The sequence below is a fragment of the Oncorhynchus mykiss genome, chromosome 8 (assembly GCF_013265735.2).
Source record: "Oncorhynchus mykiss isolate Arlee chromosome 8, USDA_OmykA_1.1, whole genome shotgun sequence".
Lineage (NCBI taxonomy): Eukaryota > Metazoa > Chordata > Actinopteri > Salmoniformes > Salmonidae > Oncorhynchus > Oncorhynchus mykiss.
In genome coordinates this window covers 68162462-68183384 of record NC_048572.1, presented here as the reverse complement: position 1 = coordinate 68183384, position 20923 = coordinate 68162462, and the positions used below count along the sequence as shown (strand labels likewise).

Below are 20923 nucleotides of genomic sequence, written 5' to 3'. Positions count from 1 at the left end.
CCACACTACCTGATACCCTAGACCCACTCCAATTTGCTTACCGCCCCAATAGGTCCACAGGCGACGCAATCGCAATCACACTGCACACTGCCCCAACCCATCTGGACAAGAGGAATACCTACAGTGCCTTGCAAAAGTATTCGGCCCCCTTGAACTTTGCGACCTTTTGCCACATTTCAGGCTTCAAACATAAAGATATAAAACTGTATTTTTTTGTGAAGAATCAACAACAAGTGGGACACAATCATGAAGTGGAACGACATTTATTGGATATTTCAAACTTTTTTAACAAATCAAAAATTGAAAAATTGGGCGTGCAAAATTATTCAGCCCCCTTAAGTTAATACTTTGTAGCGCCACCTTTTGCTGCGATTACAGCTGTAAGTCGCTTGGGGTATGTCTCTATCAGTTTTGCACATCGAGAGACTGAATTTCTTTTCCCATTCCTCCTTGCAAAATAGCTCGAGCTCAGTGAGGTTGGATGGAGAGCATTTGTGAACAGCAGTTTTCAGTTCTTTCCACAGATTCTCGATTGGATTCAGGTCTGGACTTTGACTTGGCCATTCTAACACCTGGATATGTTTATTTTTGAACCATTCCATTGTAGATTTTGCTTTATGTTTTGGATCATTGTCTTGTTGGAAGACAAATCTCCATCCCAGTCTCAGGTCTTTTGCAGACTCCATCAGGTTTTCTTCCAGAATGGTCCTGTATTTGGCTCCATCCATCTTCCCATCAATTTTAACCATCTTCCCTGTCCCTGCTGAAGAAAAGCAGGCCCAAACCATGATGCTGCCACCACCATGTTTGACAGTGGGGATGGTGTGTTCAGCTGTGTTGCTTTTACGCCAAACATAACGTTTTGCATTGTTGCCAAAAAGTTCAATTTTGGTTTCATCTGACCAGGGCACCTTCTTCCACATGTTTGGTGTGTCTCCCAGGTGGCGTGTGGCAAACTTTAAACTACACTTTTTATGGATATCTTTAAGAAATGGCTTTCTTCTTGCCACTCTTCCATAAAGGCCAGATTTGTGCAATATACGACTGATTGTTGTCCTATGGACAGAGTCTCCCACCTCAGCTGTAGATCTCTGCAGTTCATCCAGAGTGATCATGGGCCTCTTGGCTGCATCTCTGATCAGTCTTCTCCTTGTATGAGCTGAAAGTTTAGAGGGACGGCCAGGTCTTGGTAGATTTGCAGTGGTCTGATACTCCTTCCATTTCAATATAATCGCTTGCACAGTGCTCCTTGGGATGTTTAAAGCTTGGGAAATATTTTTGTATCCAAATCCGGCTTTAAACTTCTTCACAACAGTATCTCGGACCTGCCTGGTTTGTTCCTTGTTCTTCATGATGCTCTCTGCGCTTTTAACGGACCTCTGAGACTATCACAGTGCAGGTGCATTTATACGGAGACTTGATTACACACAGGTGGATTGTATTTATCATCATTAGTCATTTAGGTCAACATTGGATCATTCAGAGATCCTCACTGAACTTCTGGAGAGAGTTTGCTGCACTGAAAGTAAAGGGGCTGAATAATTTTGCATGCCCAATTTTTCAGTTTTTGATTTGTTAAAAAAGTTTGAAATATCCAATAAATGTCATTCCACTTCATGATTGTGTCCCACTTGTTGTTGATTCTTCACAAAAAAATACAGTTTTATATCTTTATGTTTGAAGCCTGCAATGTGGCAAAAGGTCGCAAAGTTCAAGGGGGCTGAATACTTTCGCAAGGCACTGTATGTAAGAATTCTGTTCATCGATTACAGCTCAGCATTTAACACCATAGTACCCTCCAAACTCATCATTAAGCTCAAGACCCTGGGTCTCAACCCTGCCCTGTGCAACTGGGTCCTGGACTTTCTGACAGGACGCCCCCAGGTGGTGAGGGTAGGAAACAGCATCTCCACCCCGCTGATCCTCAACACTGGGGCCCCACAAGGGTGCATTCTCAGCCCTCTCCTGTACTCCCTATTCACCCATGACTGCGTGGCCATGCACGCCTCCAACTCAATCATCAAGTTTGAAGACGACACTACAGTGGCAGGCTTGATTACCAACAACAACGAGACGGCCTACAGGGAGGAGGTGAGGGCCTTCGGATTTTGGTGTCAGGAAAACAACCTCACACTCAATGTCAACAAAACAAAGGAGATGATCGTGGACTTCAGGAAACAGCAAAGGGAGCACCCCCCTATCCACATCGACGGGACAGTAGTGTAGAATGTGGAAAGTTTTAAGTTCCTCGGTGTACACATCACGGACAAACTGAAATGATCCACCCACACAGACAGCGTTGTGAAGAAGGCGCAGCAGCGCCTCTTCAACCTCAGGAGGCTGAAGACATTTGGTTTGTCACCAAAGACACTCACAAACTTTTACAGATGCACAAAAGAGAGCATCCTGTTGGGCTGTATCACCGCCTGGTACAGCAACTGCTCCGCGCACAACCGTAAGGCTCTCCAGAGGGCAGTGAGGTCTGCAAAACGCATCACCGGGGGCAAACTACTTGCCCTCCAGGACACCTACACCACCCAATGTCACAGGAAGGCCAAAAAGATCATCAAGGACAACAATCACCCGAGCCACTGCCTATTCACCCCGCTATCATCCAGAAGGCGAGGTCAGTACAGGTGCATCAAAGCTGGGACCGAGAGACTGAAAAACAGCTTCTATCTCAAGGCCATCAGACTGTTAAACAGCCATCACTAACAATGATGACTCAAATCATGACTCAAATCTCTAGCCACTTTAATAATCAAAAATTGGATGTAATAAATGTATCACTAGTAACTTTAAACAATGCCACTTTATATAATGTTTACATACCCTACATTACTCATCTCATATGTATATACTGTACTCTATACCATCTACCGCATCTTGCCTATGCCATCCGGCCATCACTCATCCATATATTTATATGTACATATTCTTATTCATTCCTTTACACTTGTGTGTATAAGGTAGTTGTGAAATTGTTAGATTACTTGTTAGATATTACTGCACGGTCGGAACTAGAAGCACAAGCATTTCGCTACACTAGCATTAACATCTGCTAACGATGTGTATGTGACCAATAACATTTGATTTGATTTGATTTGAAACTTAGCATATTTGAGACCCTAATGAATATTTCCCACCCCACTTTATCTGAGACAGGTAGAAAAGTTCTCTCTACAGCCCAATATTCTTAACATACCAGGGTCAGCATTGTATTTTTGCATTATTGGTCTTAACAATTGCACAATAAAAGTGGCCATTGATAAAAATGCAATTTCATTTGAATTGGTTATTCACCTTGCAATGTTTGGAAATGCGGGATTTTATTTTGAAGGTTCCTCATTACCGTACGAAAGTGACGTCATTGTTTGTGCTGCTGGCGGAATACGAGTTCATATTCTAAACTGCCTGATTTGAGTTCTACATATTTTTTTAGCTGTTTAGTTCTATGTTTTAGTTTATTTCGCTTAATAGCAAATCACCATGTCGGTGGCGTTTGCACCTCACAGACAACGTGGAAAGGGTGATATAACACCCACTGGAATTCAGAAGGTAATTCATCTTTATCACGCACCACAACAGAATGGATGCGGAGAGCACCCAGCTGCTGCTAGCTAGATAGCTAACTAGCCTAGCCAGTGCCCAGGTCGAACTATAGGCAGCTAACGTTAGCTAAGTAAAGGGAAATAGATTGGTAACAATGTTGCTAGGGTAAAGCGCGGTCAATATGAACTTCGCGGGAGTGGGCAAATCTGAAAATAACTAATTTTTTTTTGTCGATTCGATGGACTAACATTACATTTGTTTCCGATATGAATGGAGGCCTACTAGTATTTTGTTAGCTGGATTGTTAGCTTCTTTTGTTAGCTGGCACACAGAACAGTAACGTTAGATGACAAATGCTTTGTTACTAAGTAGAGAAAACTGCAAAAGCAGTTTGACCAGCTAGTTAGTTACATTGTTGTCATTAACATCATACACTACTCTACTCTCAAATAAAATAATATGATTTTATGAGTAGTCTGGATTGGAACGACAGTTTGTCCTCTGGAGTTATACTGTCTATGGTTCAAAACGTTAACACAAGTAACATTGTTTCCATGTATGCATCACAATTCCCCAACCCTTTTTACATTGTATTTACTATATTCTCAATTATTTTGCACTTTAAAATGTATGCCAAACAAAAACCAATGATTTGTTAAATTAGACAAACCATACAACTATGCACATAGACGAATTTTAACAATTACACATGACTAGTTTGCTAACAGACAGCACAAACCATTCTGTTAACACACTTTGTATCTGCACAGTTCTTCAAGTAAATGGGGTTTTGTGAAGTTCAGTGGAAATTAAAAGTAGTCCTTGTGCATGTTGTATGGTTTGTTTAGCATATGAACACTAAGTTTTCTTCCTGTTTTGCTCTGTCATGTTTCAGTTACTGGATGAAAACAATCAGTTGATTCAATGTATAATGGACTTCCAGAGCAAAGGAAAGACAGCAGAATGTTCACAGTAAGTTATACTTTATGTACAACATCTCTATACCTGATGAGCTTTCAGGCTTCATACTATCATGTATTTGAGTTTTTGCAGTGTATTGATGGCTTCTCTCCCTGCCTTTTTAAATGTTAACATGGGTTTTTATCTGTTTTCTGTTAACAGGTACCAGCAGATGCTCCACAGAAATTTAGTTTACCTGGCCACAATAGCAGACTCCAATCAGAACATGCAGTCTCTGCTCCCTGCTGTGAGTATGGGTCCAGGGCGGAGAAGGGCAGTGATGTTACAAGAAGGGGACAATTCATTGGTGCTGAATTGGATTCACTCTGACACATTTCATCAAGTTGTACAGACAGTTAGAAATACGGTGTTGTTCTTGGCTCCCGATAGTTCAAGGATTGTGTTCAGTGATTTTAAATCTCAAACTAAGCATAGGGCTTTTTAAAATTGTATTTTACTAGGCAAGTCAGTTAAGAACACATTTTTATTTTCAATGACGGCCTGGGAACAGTGGGTTAACTGCCTTGTTCAGGGGCAGAACGACATATTTTTTTACCTTGTCAGCGCAGCGATTCAATCTTGCAACCTTTTAGTTACTAGTCCCAACACACTAACCACTAGGCTACCTGCTGCCTAAAACATGACTCTTTGATGAAGTGGTCTAACAATACTCCCTCCATAACTATCATGTATTCTGTTATCATCATTTATAGATCCTGACTTGAAATAAGGGCATAGAAATGCAACAACAGAGCTAAGTTACAATTGAAGAAGAGCCGAGCGGGGCCTCCCGGGTGGCGCAGTGGTTAAGGGCGCTGTACTCCAGCGCCAGAGCCTGGGCGCGAACCCAGGGACTCTGATGGCACAGAGTCCCTGGGTTCGCGCCCAGGCTCTGTCGTAACCGGCCGCGACCGGGAGGTCCATGGGGCGACGCACAATTGGCCTAGCGTCGTCCGGGTTAGGGAGGGATTGGTCGGTAGGGATCTCCTTGTCTCATCGCGCACCAGCGACTCCTGTGGCGAGCCGGGCGCAGTGCGCGCTAGCCAGGGTTGCCGGGTGCCTCCGACACATTGGTGCGGCTGGCTTCCGGGTTGGATGCGCGCTGTGTTAAGAAGCAGTGCGGCTGGTTGGAAGTGTTAAGAAGCAGTACGGCTGGTTGGGTTGTGTATCGGAGGACGCATGACATTCAGCCTTCGTCTCTCCCGAGCCCGTACAGGAGTTGTAGCAATGAGACAAGATAGTAGCTACTACAACAATTGGATACCACGAAATTGGGGAGAAAAAGGGGTAAAATAAAAATAAAAAAAGAAGAAGAAGAGCCGAGTACGGAACTTCACCAAATTCCGCCAGTACAGGAAATGAAGCCAGTATAGGGGTTTCCCATCCTATTCCCAGTATATCTAACCCTGTCAAGCTCTGACGATAGATTGTGCGGTGCATGTGAGATTGAATGTAATAATATATGCCTCATATGCCACCAATGGAAGCTTGCCCTGTCTCCCCTACTGTTGGTCAAAGGGGTGTATAATGTTCACCTAGATGCTCTGTACTTGATTTCAGAAGTGTGACTCCCCTACTCCCCCAGAGGTAAAGCTTGAAGTGAGTATGGGTGGAGAAGTGGGGGTTAATTTATGATAGGGTGTCTTGGTTCATACTGTGCATCGGAGGCTATATGATTGATATTCAAACACAGGGTCTTTTGTTGTGAAACTTCATATGTGATACCTCTGAGATAGACTGCTGGTACAATAGTGCAATAGTATTGTACAGTGCCGTGTGTTGATAGGTTCTGCTTTATTATATTGGCTTACTTGTTGCTGCAATCTGGTGCTGTGAAATAGATGATAGAACAACATGTCAAATCCAGAGATTATATGACATATTATATCCACAGAATGGCCGGGGTCTTTAAATCCTGTACCTTCAATATAATTTGCTTTTATTTTGAACATGATCATTTCTGTTCTTACATTTAAGAACCCATGGTCATCCGTCCATCAGTCTTCCTCCCTCTCCCACCGCTTTTTCTCTCATACATGGCTGAGATATGTATCTTAACACGGCTGGTGTTTCTCTCTCTGTTGTCTGTCTGCAGCCTCCTACTCAGAACATGCCCATGGGCCCTGGTGGGATGAACCAGAGCGGAGTGCCGGGCCCCCAGCCCCCCCACGGACACAACATTCCCTCTGAGGGCATGGTCAGTGGCGGACCCCCAGCCCCACACATGCAGAGCCAGATGAACGGACAGATGCCTGGTAAGTGACCTCCCGTCCTCTCTCTATCCCTGTCTACCTCACTAGGGTTGCCTAGCAACACCACAGAGCTGGAAGAGGAGGGGAGGGTGCTCTGTTAAACGATGTCACCCATCTGAGCTCTGGTTGTCTTGGACTCCACTTCACTGTGGTTGTGTTTGCATGCGTGTGGGGAGAGTAGGGCTGGGCAATATGGCCAAAATATAAAATTATATTTTCAAATATTTTGATAAGGTGTTATGTTTTTGAATAATTAAAGTTCTAAATGTTCTTTGAGTAGTTCATGACCTTGATTGTTTTATACTGTTCAATCCAACTTTAAACAAAAGAAATTCTGCAAGGTTGCATGGTATGGGGAAAAAATGTAGACGTAGTTATTTGGTGAACTGTTCAAATCATTATTGACAGGTTAGGAACCGATGTGTTGATCAGTGTTTCCAGGGCACCCTAATAAGGTGTTACATTAGATGTTTTATTACCTGGGCTGCGGTCCAAACTTAAAAGACACCCTTGCCTTATGCCCTTGGGGAAAGCCCCGTCGCCATTTTGGAGGGCGGCCCAACTGATTAGCCAAGCAAGGGAAGTTTGCAAAGTAAGCCCCTCAGCCCTCGTTTTTAGTCGAGTGTACAATTATGTTCACTCCGGGGCCTGAAACTCCCCATAATTCAATTTGCGGCGATTGTACATCCACTAAGAAAATCAATGGAGTCAACATAAAAGTGTAAGTAAAAAGAAATGCAAATAAGTTAGAAATTGTGCTAGTAATGCACATGACGGCACAAACACGTCTCGTAAAAATGTTTTTGTTTGGTTATCTTTTGGAAATTGTAGAAATAAAACATTTTCCTCCTTCAGAAGTTCCAGCTAGGCAGGCTAATATTAGTTAGCTAATTAATTTGCTAGCTATCGTACAGTTGGCGTATATTAATAATTATATATTTAATTAGACATGCACTCATAAATGACTAGCGCATATAAAGCACCCACAAGCTACCAGTGGCTGAAAACACAATTTATTTATTTTTTATTTCACCTTTATTTAACCAGGTACGCCAGTTGAGAACAAGTTCTCATTTACAACTGCAACCTGGCCAAGATAAAGCAAAGCAGTGCGACACAAACAACACAGAGTTACACATGGGATAAACAAACGTACAGTCAATAATACAATCATCGTGGGATGTACGAGTGACGAATTTCCGGACAAGGGTGGTCCATTTAAAAAGCATTCCTTCCTACCTCGGCCTGCAAGTGTATACTCGTCAGACGTCATGATACGTCATCAGAAGTGTCCTCTTAATTTGAGGGCTGATGGGATAGGGTCTTTTAAGTGTTTGAACCGCAGCCCTGATGTAGCTAGCTAGCTAACATATTTGCCTATTCCTCTGATATAGAATATACCATTGCACAAACAACATGCTTATCTAGGCCTACACCAGCACTGGTACCAGGCTGTATTAGCTAGCTGACTCTTAGCTTGCTAAATGTACTAACTGGTGATTAGCATTTGTGGCTATTGCAAGTTATTTTAGCCCCAACTTGCTAAGAAAAGACAAACTAGTAGTAGTTTGCAGATGGTAAGATACACAAACTAATAGTGTAATTATAGAACATTTGTGCAAAGCAGCATCGTTGTCACCAACATCTTGTATCTATCTAACCATGCAGACTGCAGAGTGAACAGCAAGAAAGTGCTTGTGACTCCATGGTTGAGCAATCACTCTCTCGTTGAGTAACATGGGGCAAGGTTTGGTGTGTGAAGCGGTATACCGCCCAGCCCCAGGGGCTAGACTGTTAACATTGTCTACTTTGTTCTGCCGCAGGGTAGGTTGACCAGTTATTACCAGTTGTCAAGGCTCTACAGCGCACATGCTTGTGAATATTAAAATAGGGAGAAAGTATTTTCTCGGGAAAGCATTAATAATGTTTTAATGAAATAATACAATCTTTGATCTCTGTACTGTATGGTCTAATATCTTCCAAAATGTTAAATGATCTGTCGTTCTTTTTTTCCCAGGGCCTAATCACATGCCCATGCAGGGCCCTGGGCCAGGTCCCAACCAGCCCCCCAACATGCCCGGCAGCGGCTCCATGAACATGCCCCCCAGCAGCCATGGCTCTATGGGCGGTTACAACCACGCTGTGCCCTCCTCTCAGAGCATGCCTGCCCAAGGCCAGATGAACATGACCCAAGGACCCATGGGTAACTACGGCCCCCGGCCCAACATGAACATGCAGGCTAACCAAGGTACAGGAAAGAGGAAAACAAACGTGTCCTTGATAGACCTTCTCTTTGACCCATACACATCTTTTGATGATGACATTCATCCATGGATGCTTTATTGTTGAGTTTTTTTCAAATTGGGTTCTGTAATGGCATACTCTGTGTGTTTGTGTTGTTCCTGCCCCAGGCCCCATGATGCACCAGCAGCCTCCCTCCCAGCAGTACAACATACCCCCTGGAGGTGGCGGGCAGCACTACCAGGGCCAGCAGAACCCCATGGGCATGATGGGCCAGGGGAACCACGTGATGGGGCAGAGGCCCATGCCCCCTTACAGACCCCCACAGCAAGGTACGCTCTGCTCTACAGAGTGGGCACTGGGACAAGGCGCTTGGTTTGACTTGACACAGGGCTGAAACCTGTTCTCCTGTCCGTAACCCCCTTTCCACTTCGTCTTTTAAGTGGAAATATCTTTCACTTACACTGTCGTTGCTTGTAGACACAGGTAGCCCCATTACCATAGAAGGAGTACCCAGGTGTCCTGAAGGTTGTTGTCAGCCCCAGACAACTGAGCTATAGTTTGAGGACCAGGAGCTCTCTAGCGAATAAGTGGCCCAAATTCCAACCTCACTCCCCTTTCCACGCCGAAATCCCCCCCTTCCCCTCTCCCCCCACTCCTGCCCCAACAACACCTTGAATCAACCTGTGTGTGTTGTGTGTGTGTATGTAGGACCCCCTCAGCAGTACCCAGGGCAGGAAGACTACTATGGGGACCAGTACAGTCACGCAGGACAGGGAGCCTCAGAAGGTAGGAGAACCAACCCTCCAACCAACCGCTCGTAGAACCAACCAAACCTCTCCGTCCGTCTAACGTTCACTTAGAGAAACTGTATTGAGTCATGCAGAAGGACAAGAGGATAGCGAGTACCAAAATAACATTGTATGACAGTGACACCATCCCTCAGCTAAAGCCAGTGAATTGCTCAGCACCACTTTACACCTGAAACGAATCATCAATGGTTTATCTTGGTTCCACCGCAGTTATCTAGAACATTTGTGGAAATAGAGAATGGAAGATGTCAGTTAGACTGTCATGGTGCTCTGTAAGCCTGGCAAGAAGGAAGCTAATGTTTGGTTTACCTGCCCACCATCCCACCGGTGATATGCGTCTTCGATAAACAAATAGCTAGTTATTCTGTCGAACCGTTTTCTTGTGGAGGTGTGGCTCCAAATGCGTACCGCGATTCAATCCAGGAAGTTGATCTTAGGTGGTGCTTTTAGCAGAAGCAGAGGTCCTACTTTAGCAGAAGCCCCACACACGAGTTGACAGATGTTGCTTTGAAGACTCCTGGTGGAAAAGGTGACTAGTTGGACTAGGATTTTTCACCAGTGATTTCCCACCCCTCCATAGTGATTTTGCATCATAGCATCCCCATCAATTATTCTTAAATTAATAACTTTCTCTTGCATGTATCAATCACTTTCTACACCTTTCTGAGTTGTCTACATTCTACTCCCTTTCAAACTTTGACACAGTACTCTCCAGTCTCATAGCTAGGTTGTACTCTAATGGAAATTACAGGATTTAAATATTGTCTTGTAAAACTGTATATTCCCAAAAGAAAGTGAAACAAATATTCCAATGTTTACTTATCACTTTTGCAAAACCTATATTTATGAACATTGATACCCACACTCACACAGAGACATTGCTTGAAGCAATATAAAATATATACTGATATTTAACAATCTGTATATTTTTAATCCCCTGACTTTCCCCCTCATTGACTTATCACCTTAAACATGGACATGAAATAACATGTCTTCCTATCTCCTTGTGAAATAATGTTTTAGGTGGTTTACTACAGCCACCGTTCCCTGATCAAGGCTTTGATCCCTCAGAACAATACTACCAAGGAGGTATCTATGTAGCTTCACAGAAATGTACTCACAGGGGAAAAGGAAATAGCTAAGCTAAAAACACATGACTTATGGAACTTTTGTGTTGCTTTTATGGAGACATTTCTGAGACTTTCCAATTGTGACAAAGGCTATTGTGTTTTATAACTGCAGTAGCCTAAATGCTAGCTTTTACAATTAATAACATAACTCAAGTACACTTTCTATACCGGTATTATTTCCTCTGTTTAGCCTTCCCTGGCCAGCTGAAGCTTTCTGAGTTTGTTCTAGTCTCTGTTTTCTGGCTTCATGTCCCTCACCGCTATGCACGTGACTACTTTTAATCGTTGATGATTTCTCACTCACATATTTCATTTCTCATAAATGTTGTCGTTCCAGCTTTGTTTTATTAATGGCTCATAGCAGGTGTCAGGTAAGGATGCTAAAAAAGAGTCACTATAACAACCATGTTGCATATAAAAACAAACAAAAATAAACTTAATGTTTCAATGGGCATGCTCACAGTGTTGGTTCTTTTCTCCTGTGGTTCTTGTCTTGTCTGCCAGAGCGAGACCCAGCAGCCAACCAACAGTCCCCCTATGAAAAAGATAATGGTTTGTTAACTTTGTTTGTTAACAGCCTAAATCAGTGTTTTCAAAAAACGTTCTGATCAGGATTAGGGTCAATATCCTGTTCAATTCAATCAACTCAGGAGGTAAAATTAAATTCCAATCATGGTGTTGGTTCTTTTCTCCTGTGGGTTATGTCTGCCAGAGCGAGACCCAGCAGCCAACCAACAGTCCCCATATGAAAAAGATCATGGTTTGTTAACTTTGTTTAACAGCCAAAATCAGTGTTTTCAAACAAATTCTGATCAGGGTTGGGGTCAATAGCTTGTTCAATTCAGGAAGTAAACTGAAATTCTAATCATGCTGTAAAAATTTGGAATTGAATTTCAGTTTACCTTCCGACTTGAAATGGACCCCAAGCCTGATTCTGGCCACTCTAAACACTGATGTCTGCTGTGTTGTCGTCAAACCTGGTTCAGGTACTGAAATATCACAGATACCGTAATGTCGCTCTGTTGCCCCCTGTAGGTAATGCCCAGTATGGCCAGCAGCAGGAGGCCTACCAGCAAGGTCCTCCCCAGCAGCAGGGCTACCCCCCACAGCAGCAGTACCCTGGACAGCAGGGCTACCCTGGACCGCAACAGGGCTACGGTGGGTGGAACCTAAGCAATATCACTGAATCTATCTTTGTGTGTCTCGGTCTTTTTCTCTCTCTCACTCATCTTGTTCTCTCACTCTATTTATTTTCTCTCTTGTTCTTTCTTTCTCTTTATTTTTCCATAGCCTATTACTTTGTACACTTTTTTATTTATTTACTGAAATGGGAAATAAAAAGATGTTGGTGTGTGCCATTACTCTGATGGCAGTCAGTCCACACTCATCCTGTAGGATTCACTGTTTACTTTCCTTTTCATTATCTTGAAATATCAGTCCTAGATTCCAAATGGCACTCACCCAGAGCCTCACATATGTTTACTGAACCACACCACTGTTTTGCTAATTGAAATGGTGTACTTTCAATGTTGCAGCGGCGCAATCAAGGCTACACATACTGGCACGTTGATCAGAAGCGGTAGCTGGCAGACATTGGTGCTGTTAGGTGTCCCTCTCATACTATGGTGGGTCACTGTACAGGCCTAGTTACTGTGTGATAGAAAGTCTCTGAAAGCTAGAGATGGCGAGAGAGTAAAAGGAATAGGACACGCTTATGGGTAATAACCCTCGGCATTGTGGGTGTGGGAACCACAGCCCCCCTCTTTCGTTTTTAAAATCCTGTCAGCTCTCCTTTCTCTCAGAACCAGAGGCCTTTCTCTCATGTCAGTAATGAGCTGGTGGAGAGAGGCAGAGGCTATGAGTTGGGCTCCATCTGGCTCACATGCGCTCTCGCAGGCGGGCCACACAAGGTTAAGCTTTGCGGTAGCTGCGTCTGCATTATGAGCACCTAATGACGTTTGACTTGGCCCAGTCAGTCAGTCATCGTATCACTGATCAGCTGTTAACCTGTCTAGCGGAACCCCTCGCCAACAGCCAATGAAATTGCAGGGCGCCAAATACAAATCAACAGAAATCTGATAAATCAAATTTCTGAAACATACAAGTATTAGGCACTATTTTAAAGATGAAAATTCTCGTTAATACAGCCACAGCATCTGATTTCAAAAATTCTTTACAGTGAAAGCTCCACAAACGATTATGTTAGGTCACCACCAACTCACAGATAAACCTAGCCATTTTTCCAGCCAAAGAGAGGAGTCACAAAAAGCACAAATATAGGTAAAATTAATCACTAACCTTTGATCTTCATCAGATGGCACTCATAGGACTTCATGTTACACAATACATGTATGTTTTGTTCGGTAAAGTTCATATTTATATCCAAAAATCTTATTTTACATTGACGTGTTATGTTCAGTAGTTCCAAAACATGCAGTGATATTGCAGAGAGCCACATGAATTCACTGAAATACTCATTATATATGTTGATGAAAATACAATTGTTAAACATGGAAATATAGATACACTTCCCCCTAATGCAACCGCTGTGTCAGATTTCAAAAAAACTTTACGGAAAAAGCACAATCTGAGAACGGAGCTCAGAGCCCAAATCTTCCATGTTGGGTAGTCAGCATTATTCATAAATAGCATTATAAATATTAACTTTGATGATCTTCATCAGAATGCACTCCCAGGAATCGCAGTTCCACAATAAATGTTTGTTTTGTTTGATAATGTCCATTTATGTCCAATAGCTTCTTTTGTTAGGGTGTTTGGTAAACAAATCCAAATGTGCGATCTGGTCCATTCGGACGAAACGTTCAAAAGTTATATTACCGGTCGAAGAAACTTGTCAAACTAAGTATAGAATTTTTCTTTAGGATGTTTTTATCATAAAAGTTCAATAATGTTCCAACCGGAGAATTACATTGTCTGTAGGAAAGCAATGGAATGAGAGCTACCTCTCAAGTGAAAGCGCGTGACTGAGAGCGAGGCTGTAGGCAGACCACTGACTCAAAGAGCTCTCATCCGGTCCCACATCACAGTAGAAGCCTGAAACAATGTTCTAAAGACGGTTAACATCTAGTGGAAGCCGTAGGAAGTCCAACATAACCAATATCCCACTGTGTATTCGATAGGGGTGAGTTCAAAACTACAAACCTCAGATTTCCCACTTCCTGTTTGGATTTTTTTTCTCAGGTTTTTGCCTGCCATATGAGTTCTGTTATACTCACAGACATCATTCAACAGTTTTAGAAACTTCAGAGTGTTTTCTATCCAATACCAATAATAATAATATGCATTCATTAGCATCTGGGACTGAGTAGGAGGCAGTTCACTCTGGGCACGCTATTCATCCAAAAGTGAAAATGCTGCCCCCTATCCCAAAGAAGTTAAGATGCCTGATTATGGCACTACGCGGCGGTAAGGTAGCTGCAGTGCAGTGGTAGTATACAGAGGCGGTCTGATGGAGTGATTTTTAATGAGGCTTCGCTTATCTAATGAGGGCCCACTGAATCTCCTTGATGTCTCCTTTCATTAGAAAACTTAACATCCAGCTCCAGCAAGTCAGACTCTCTCATTACACAGCAGAGTAGGCCAGTGTTAATGTGGAGCCAAACTTCAGCAAATGGGCCAGGGCCCAACTAATACTACTACTACCCACCAGTCTCTTTCTGCCATGCCTCTGGCTGGCTGTCTGGTTGTCACTGGATATGTCTATTGGGAGATAAAGGTTCATTGACACTCAATGGTTCAAGAACAAGACGTGGCATAATGGACATCAAACAGGACAAAGTCAGTGAATCAAGCGCGCTGTTATACTCCCAGGTTAACTGTGTGCTTTTTGTTATTGAACAGACCAGTCTTCTTAACTGCTCCTATATGGTGTGAAGAACTGTAGCATGTTTCAGTTAGACATCCATAACCTTTTTCTCTGCTCTGTCCCCCCTCCCCAGGTCCGTCCCAGGGAGCCCCAGGCCAGTACCCCCAGGGTTACCCCCAGGGCCAGGGGCAGCAGTACGGGGCCTACCGGGGCCCCCAGCCCGGCCCCCCTCAGGCCCAGCAGCAACGCCCATACCCAGGCTACGATCAGGTGAGTATGAGCCCATGAGTAGGCAGGCCTAACCTCTATCTGTATGTGACTCTTATTGTGTCCTTTTATATGTTGGCTAGAGATGGATAGAAGTTAAAAATGTAACGTGAAGTTTTCCAGGGTTCAGGGAGTGTCCATAAGCAAGAGACCTGGGTGGAGTGGGTGTCTTGTGCATGCTGACATTGTATGGGGAGATTAAGACAAGTTGAATAATATTGGATAATATAGCAAGTCACACCAGAGCAGTGCAATGCGAGGGCAATGTAGTGTCTCCTCCCTAAACGTAACGGACTTTTGAGATTGTTGAAGGGGAGGGGAGAGCTACGTGTTGCCCTGTATTTTCTGTGGTCCTTTGCTGGGGCCACAGCAACACTTTGATTCTTTATCTTTGAATATTCAGGGACACATGAGGAAATAAAGACCCAGGGATTTGAACCCCTGACTAGTTCTGTAAGAAGCAAAGGTAATGGTAAAATCTGAACGTGTGACCGTTCGCCTAGCCTTGATTTGCATTTGTCATGTTTCTCCTCCTGTCTTCTATTTAAACATCTGATTTCCACCTTTACCTCTTTTTGTAACCAGGGGTCGAATTCTATTCTTGAGGTCTTCAAACATTTCAAGCATATTCTGTAGGGGAACTTAAAAAATAAAATGTTGATGGTTTGGAATTGACTAAATCAATCAAAAGTACAACTCATCATGCCTTGGGTTATTATTCATCCCTTTTCATGCAATATACTGCATTTAAATGTTTTTTTTTAATGCGTAATTTAATTATGCACTGTGTAGAATAGTAAATGATCAAAGAAAGTCAAATTTAAGCAAAATAAATCAATGTGTAACTAAACTTTTATTCCTAAAGAGCAGCCACTTTCGACCCCTGTTTAGAAATGCTCCTGCAAAATACAAAACATGTGAAATGTGCAAGTCGGAGAGAAGCATTTTGCCTACTGCTACAGTATAACTGACATGAAGTTACTTCCCTCCTGTTGACCTTTTCTGTGGCCATGCTGCCACCTGCTGGTTAAATATAGCCAATGCAGCCACACAGGAATAGTCTGCATCTGTATCTGTAACAAAAGGTTCATAACTAGCTGCTACAGATGTGCTTGTTTGCATCCTGTTTAAATATGTAAATATTAGCATTTCCCTAGTAAATGCCTGTTTGTTCAGATGTTCGGATGAAAAGTAATTAAGATGTCCATTTACAGTACTCCCTTCCTCCCTCCACAGGGTCAATATGGAAATTACCAGCAATGAGAGATGGCCATGGCAGTCACTCAGTCAGTCACCAAGAGCCCTGCTCTGACCTCTAACCTCTGACCTCTGTACAACTGTTATCTGGACTTTTATAACGGCTGCAGCTCACAGAGACGCCCACACACACACACACACACTTTGCCCTCTGTATCCTCTATGTCTGGGCCTTATGTAATGAGATGATTGTGTTCACTTCCATTTCTCCTTTTCTAGTCTGAGTTAAGTCTCAAAGCAGCAATGCCTTAAAACCAAACAGAGCTGCCTTATCCAGAGCACTGCAGATTTCGAAAAAGGGCAAAAAATTACCCGTAAAATTCATTTTGTCTAGATTACAGAGGACAGAACTGAACTTCACACTCTTGTAGGGCAATGTTTCTCCATCCAATAGCCCCCTGTTCATAAGAAGCAATAATGCCAATGGGAAGTGGAGGGGTGGGACGGGGATGGAGTGAGGAGATTTTACACCAGAAACAAAATTCTGTAAGGCTATGTTATATGTCAAGGTCAACATATGTGATGATGTAAACATGTATTTTATGATTTTTAGATGGAGCTAATTTTGTATAAGAATTTGGAGTACTGTTGAATATGGTTTCTGTTTTCCTCCTGAAGTGTTATGTCTCTTGATGTAAGTTGTGATTAACATTGTTTTCATCTGCTATTTTGTTTGTTCTTTTGTTATTTGTAACCCCTGATTTCCCTTTGCTTCTTCAATGACTTGTACATTGAATATGTGCTTGGGGTGAACAAATCAGATGCTTTGGTTTTATGAATGGATTGTACATAGAAAGCCCTCAAACAAACTGAGAACACCTATCTGTATTGGAGCATCAGTGGTGAAACATTATTTCTTTGGGCAACAAAACATGACCTGTGAGTGGGGCTGGATTCTGACTTTGAGATCTACAGTATGTGTGTAACTAGGGTTGCAAAGCTACCGGTAATTTACCAAAGTTACCGGAATATTGCGTGATTTTAGTCATTAACAGAATCTATTGTAACTTTGGTAATCTAGTAATCTATACTTGAATAACTTTTAAAAACTGTATTCGTATATAGTGTTCATTTATTATATCTGTGACCATATTGTCCATGAGTTTTATATTAGATAGTAGGGTGGCAGGTAGCGCGTTGGGCTAGTAACCGAAAGGTTGCTGGTTTGAATACCTGAGCAGACAAGGTGAAAAATCTGCCGACTTGCCCATGAGTGAGGCACTTAACCCTAATTTGCTCCAGGAACGCCATGGCTGACCATGTCAAACACCACATTTCTCCGGACTAATCTGGTGTATGTGACATTTTTTTATTTCACCATATTTTTCAAGAGAAAATAACCTAATTAATGGCAAAAAGCATCTAATCAGCAATTACATAATTTTTTCACTAATCTAATGATTTACTTTTTTCACAACTGCCACCAGTTTGATGCCCAAACATGAATAAAACATTGACATAAAATAAAAGTTTGTAAAAAGGAAATTTCATGCTGAAACCCTCATATTAAACACCAATGAATGGTATTCATTTAGTTAATTTTTTTATTTAGGATTGTTTAACATCTTTGTCATATTTTTTTAACTCTAAAGGTTCGGTGTCCCTAAACCTGGATGGTTGTTGCTAATGTGACTAGAATGACATAAGTAACAGCCAACTTTCCAGTACATAGATATGTCTTATATGGGCAGAAAGCTTAAATTCTTGTTAATCTAACTGCAGTCCAATTTACAGTAGCTATTACAATGAATAAATACCATGCTATTATTTGGAGAGTGCACAACAACAAAACACTTATCATGGCAACTGGTTTGATACATTCACCTCTGAAGGTAAATAATGTACTTACATTTAGTAATCTTGCTCTGATTTGTCCTCCTGAGGGTCCCAGAGATCAAATGTAGCATAGTTTTGTTTGATAAAACACATGTTATATTCAAATGTAGGAACTGGGTTCTGTCTTGGGCCCTGCCTGGCCATCTAGATGTCTGAAGGTTAGTGGGGGTTTTTTCTGTAGGGAAGCTAATTATCCATCATGTATGACATTCCTGAATGTGTTTAAACTTGTATTTTTTTATTACCATAGCATTTTTGTATGTTCTCTATAGTTATGTACTTGAAAATGTATCAATTGACCAATTCGGCACATTTGGGGAAACTCCTGGCAGACTTGATACAAAATATAGTCTACTAATGTAATGCTTCACTGGATCAGTCTGAAACTTTACACACACACTGCTGCCATCTAAATTACACCTAAACTCCTATCTGAATGTATGGCCTTTCTCTTGCATTTCAAAGACGATGGAACAATGATTATTTTCTGAAAACGCATGTTTTTGTTTGTATTATCTTTTACCAGAACTTATGTGTTATTCTTCTACATTAATTTCACATTTCCACAAACTTCAAAGTGTTTCCTTTCAACTGGTATCAATAATATGCATATCCTTCCTTCAGGTCCTGAGCTCCAGGCCATTAGATTTGGGTATGTCATTTTAGGTGGAAATTTTAAAAAATGGGCCGATCCTCATCTGATTAAAATATTTCAGATATTTTACATGTTATTACCCACGCAGAGGGCCAGAGATTATTAGACACTTGTCATAATCTGAATTACACAAATGGGCCACTAGATGTCTTCTGACAGATTGTAAAAAAAATCCTTGGAAGATAAAAAACAATTCTGTTAGTTTACACCCTCCCTTTGCAAACCAATGTGTATCACAAAGCACTGAGCCCATATTCATAAAGTGTCTCAGATTAGGACAGCTGAATTGGGATCAGTTTAGCCTTTTAGATAATATGTAAGAATAAATAGATAGGGGAGACCTGATCCTAGATCAGCACTCCTACTCTGAGACGATATATTAATAGGGCCCCTGAATGCTTCCAGTACCCCCTGCTTCTCTTAAAAGTTGAATTTAGAAGCATGTATCTTATGGCCTTGGCGCTTCAGTGTGCTCTGTTATTGGTAGCTGAATAAGAGATTAATTAATTTGGGGGATATTCCAAACATATGTCTAATGTGCATCGGACACAGCTCTCTGGAGAATAGTGTCTGCTCGATACATTACGTTTTTATCAGCAACTTTCTGAACGTTTTGCCCGTGCTGAATATTCCCATAATGGGTCTGTGGGAGTGCATTGACCACAGACTGTCCGATCAGACTGTCGTACATTCAGTATGTTCAGCACCACATAAGCTTGTTTCAGACAGAATTAATCGTCTTTACAATGTTGGATGAGATTTCTCCCCCGAATAAACTTTTACATTTTTGTTATTTAAGAAAATGTAATGTAAGTTAACCACCAACAGAATAATAAGAGTTATGTGGAGTATAACAAAGTGTTACGTTATACTCTAAACTGAGTGTCTTGCTGTAATGATTTGAGATACATTTCCTATGATGTCATGCAACATTTCACTCTTGTACAGACGGGTTGTGTTATTTTATGAAACCTTGGGCTTGATATACATTTGTACAATATGCATAAATCATGCACATACTATAGAGAAGATAGAAGTATGGTGATTGGTTTCCAGTCAGCCTCAAAGATACTAACCTTGGTATGCTTTAGTACATACCTTGTAATAAATGTTTTGTCTTTCATTTACCCTGTAGCCAACATGATGTTACTGTAAGTGTCATTGTGATGTGAAACTGTACAGTATGTCACTGAAAAACTGCAACAATAAATAGAATTTTTTTTAATACACTTGTGTTGGATTTTTATGCAATTGTCTTCAAATGTCCCTGTTCTTCAAATGCAATGACATAGACAATGTTGTTTACTTTGTGATTTTCTTGTTTTGAATATCTGTTCATGTATTTACTGTACACTATTAGCTCAGTAAGTTCCCACCACACCCTGCATTCCAGATGTATCAGAAGTCCCGGGTACTTTTGCACCAAAAATGACCTTCCCCCTCCAGAGGGACTACCTGTCATGCACAGTAGGGGGGAGAGCTACAGATGGTGCACCAGATGTGTGTCCGGAGCACGTGACCAGACTGGACATGGTGTTAGAGGGCCACTGCCTGACCCTTCCCTGATGTTGATGTGTTTGTGTGTTAGAGAGGGTGTTTATAGATGTCAGACACTAAGAGAAAGACAGTAAGAGAGAAATCTTAAACGTGTTTGCGCTCCTTTATAATGATCTGCATGTAGACTGTGTGTATGTGTGTGTGCGCGCATGTATATGTGCAGTGCTCAAGGTCTGGTGGCATCTCCCAGTCACCCCAGCACCATCCTGCTCCTCCACAGCTGGCCACCCCACCCTACCAAGCTGTCATTGGGGCTCCCCCTAGCCCCTCTACTTGGCTGACACACCGTTTTGGGCGCTCCCCCACCAGCCCTCCCTGGCAACTGCCACCCTCAGCTGCGCACTTGCAGACGGGAACGGGGTCGTACAAAGTCACTCCTCCTGTGACTGTCTGGTGCCACAGGGGACAGAGAGATGATGAGGGGATGGGGTGGGAGGAATACTTTCCTTATTCCCGTCATATACCGTCGGATCTCTTTTGGGCACTTTAACAATTCAGCAAGACGGACACATCACAGTCAAATTTTCGAGCACAATAGGATAGTGGAGGAAAGTAACCCCTCAAAGTGTTTTTGATGA

At 42.2% G+C, this 20923-nt stretch overlaps 1 protein-coding gene across 15 annotated transcripts; it reads left to right on the top strand.

The window, feature by feature from the left end:
- The first annotated feature begins 3359 nt into the window (after positions 1-3359).
- On the top strand, positions 3360-20017 carry LOC110530416 (protein SSXT). Of its 15 annotated transcripts, XM_021613452.2 has the most exons (15): positions 3360-3558; positions 4448-4524; positions 4675-4759; positions 6073-6111; positions 6608-6767; positions 8782-9012; positions 9176-9337; positions 9717-9794; positions 10841-10906; positions 11452-11499; positions 11660-11707; positions 11983-12105; positions 14907-15043; positions 15444-15506; positions 16277-20017. In XM_021613452.2, the coding sequence occupies exons 1-14, from the start codon at positions 3490-3492 to the stop codon at positions 15459-15461; spliced, it is 1341 nt and encodes a 446-aa protein (XP_021469127.1). In that variant the 5' UTR covers positions 3360-3489; the 3' UTR covers positions 15462-15506; positions 16277-20017. The 15 variants fall into 15 exon arrangements, with proteins under 15 accessions (XP_021469127.1, XP_021469126.1, XP_021469130.1 ...); XM_021613451.2 differs by lacking the exon at positions 15444-15506 and having other exon boundaries at positions 6076-6111; XM_021613455.2 differs by lacking the exon at positions 11660-11707.
- Positions 20018-20923: the final 906 nt, after the last annotated feature.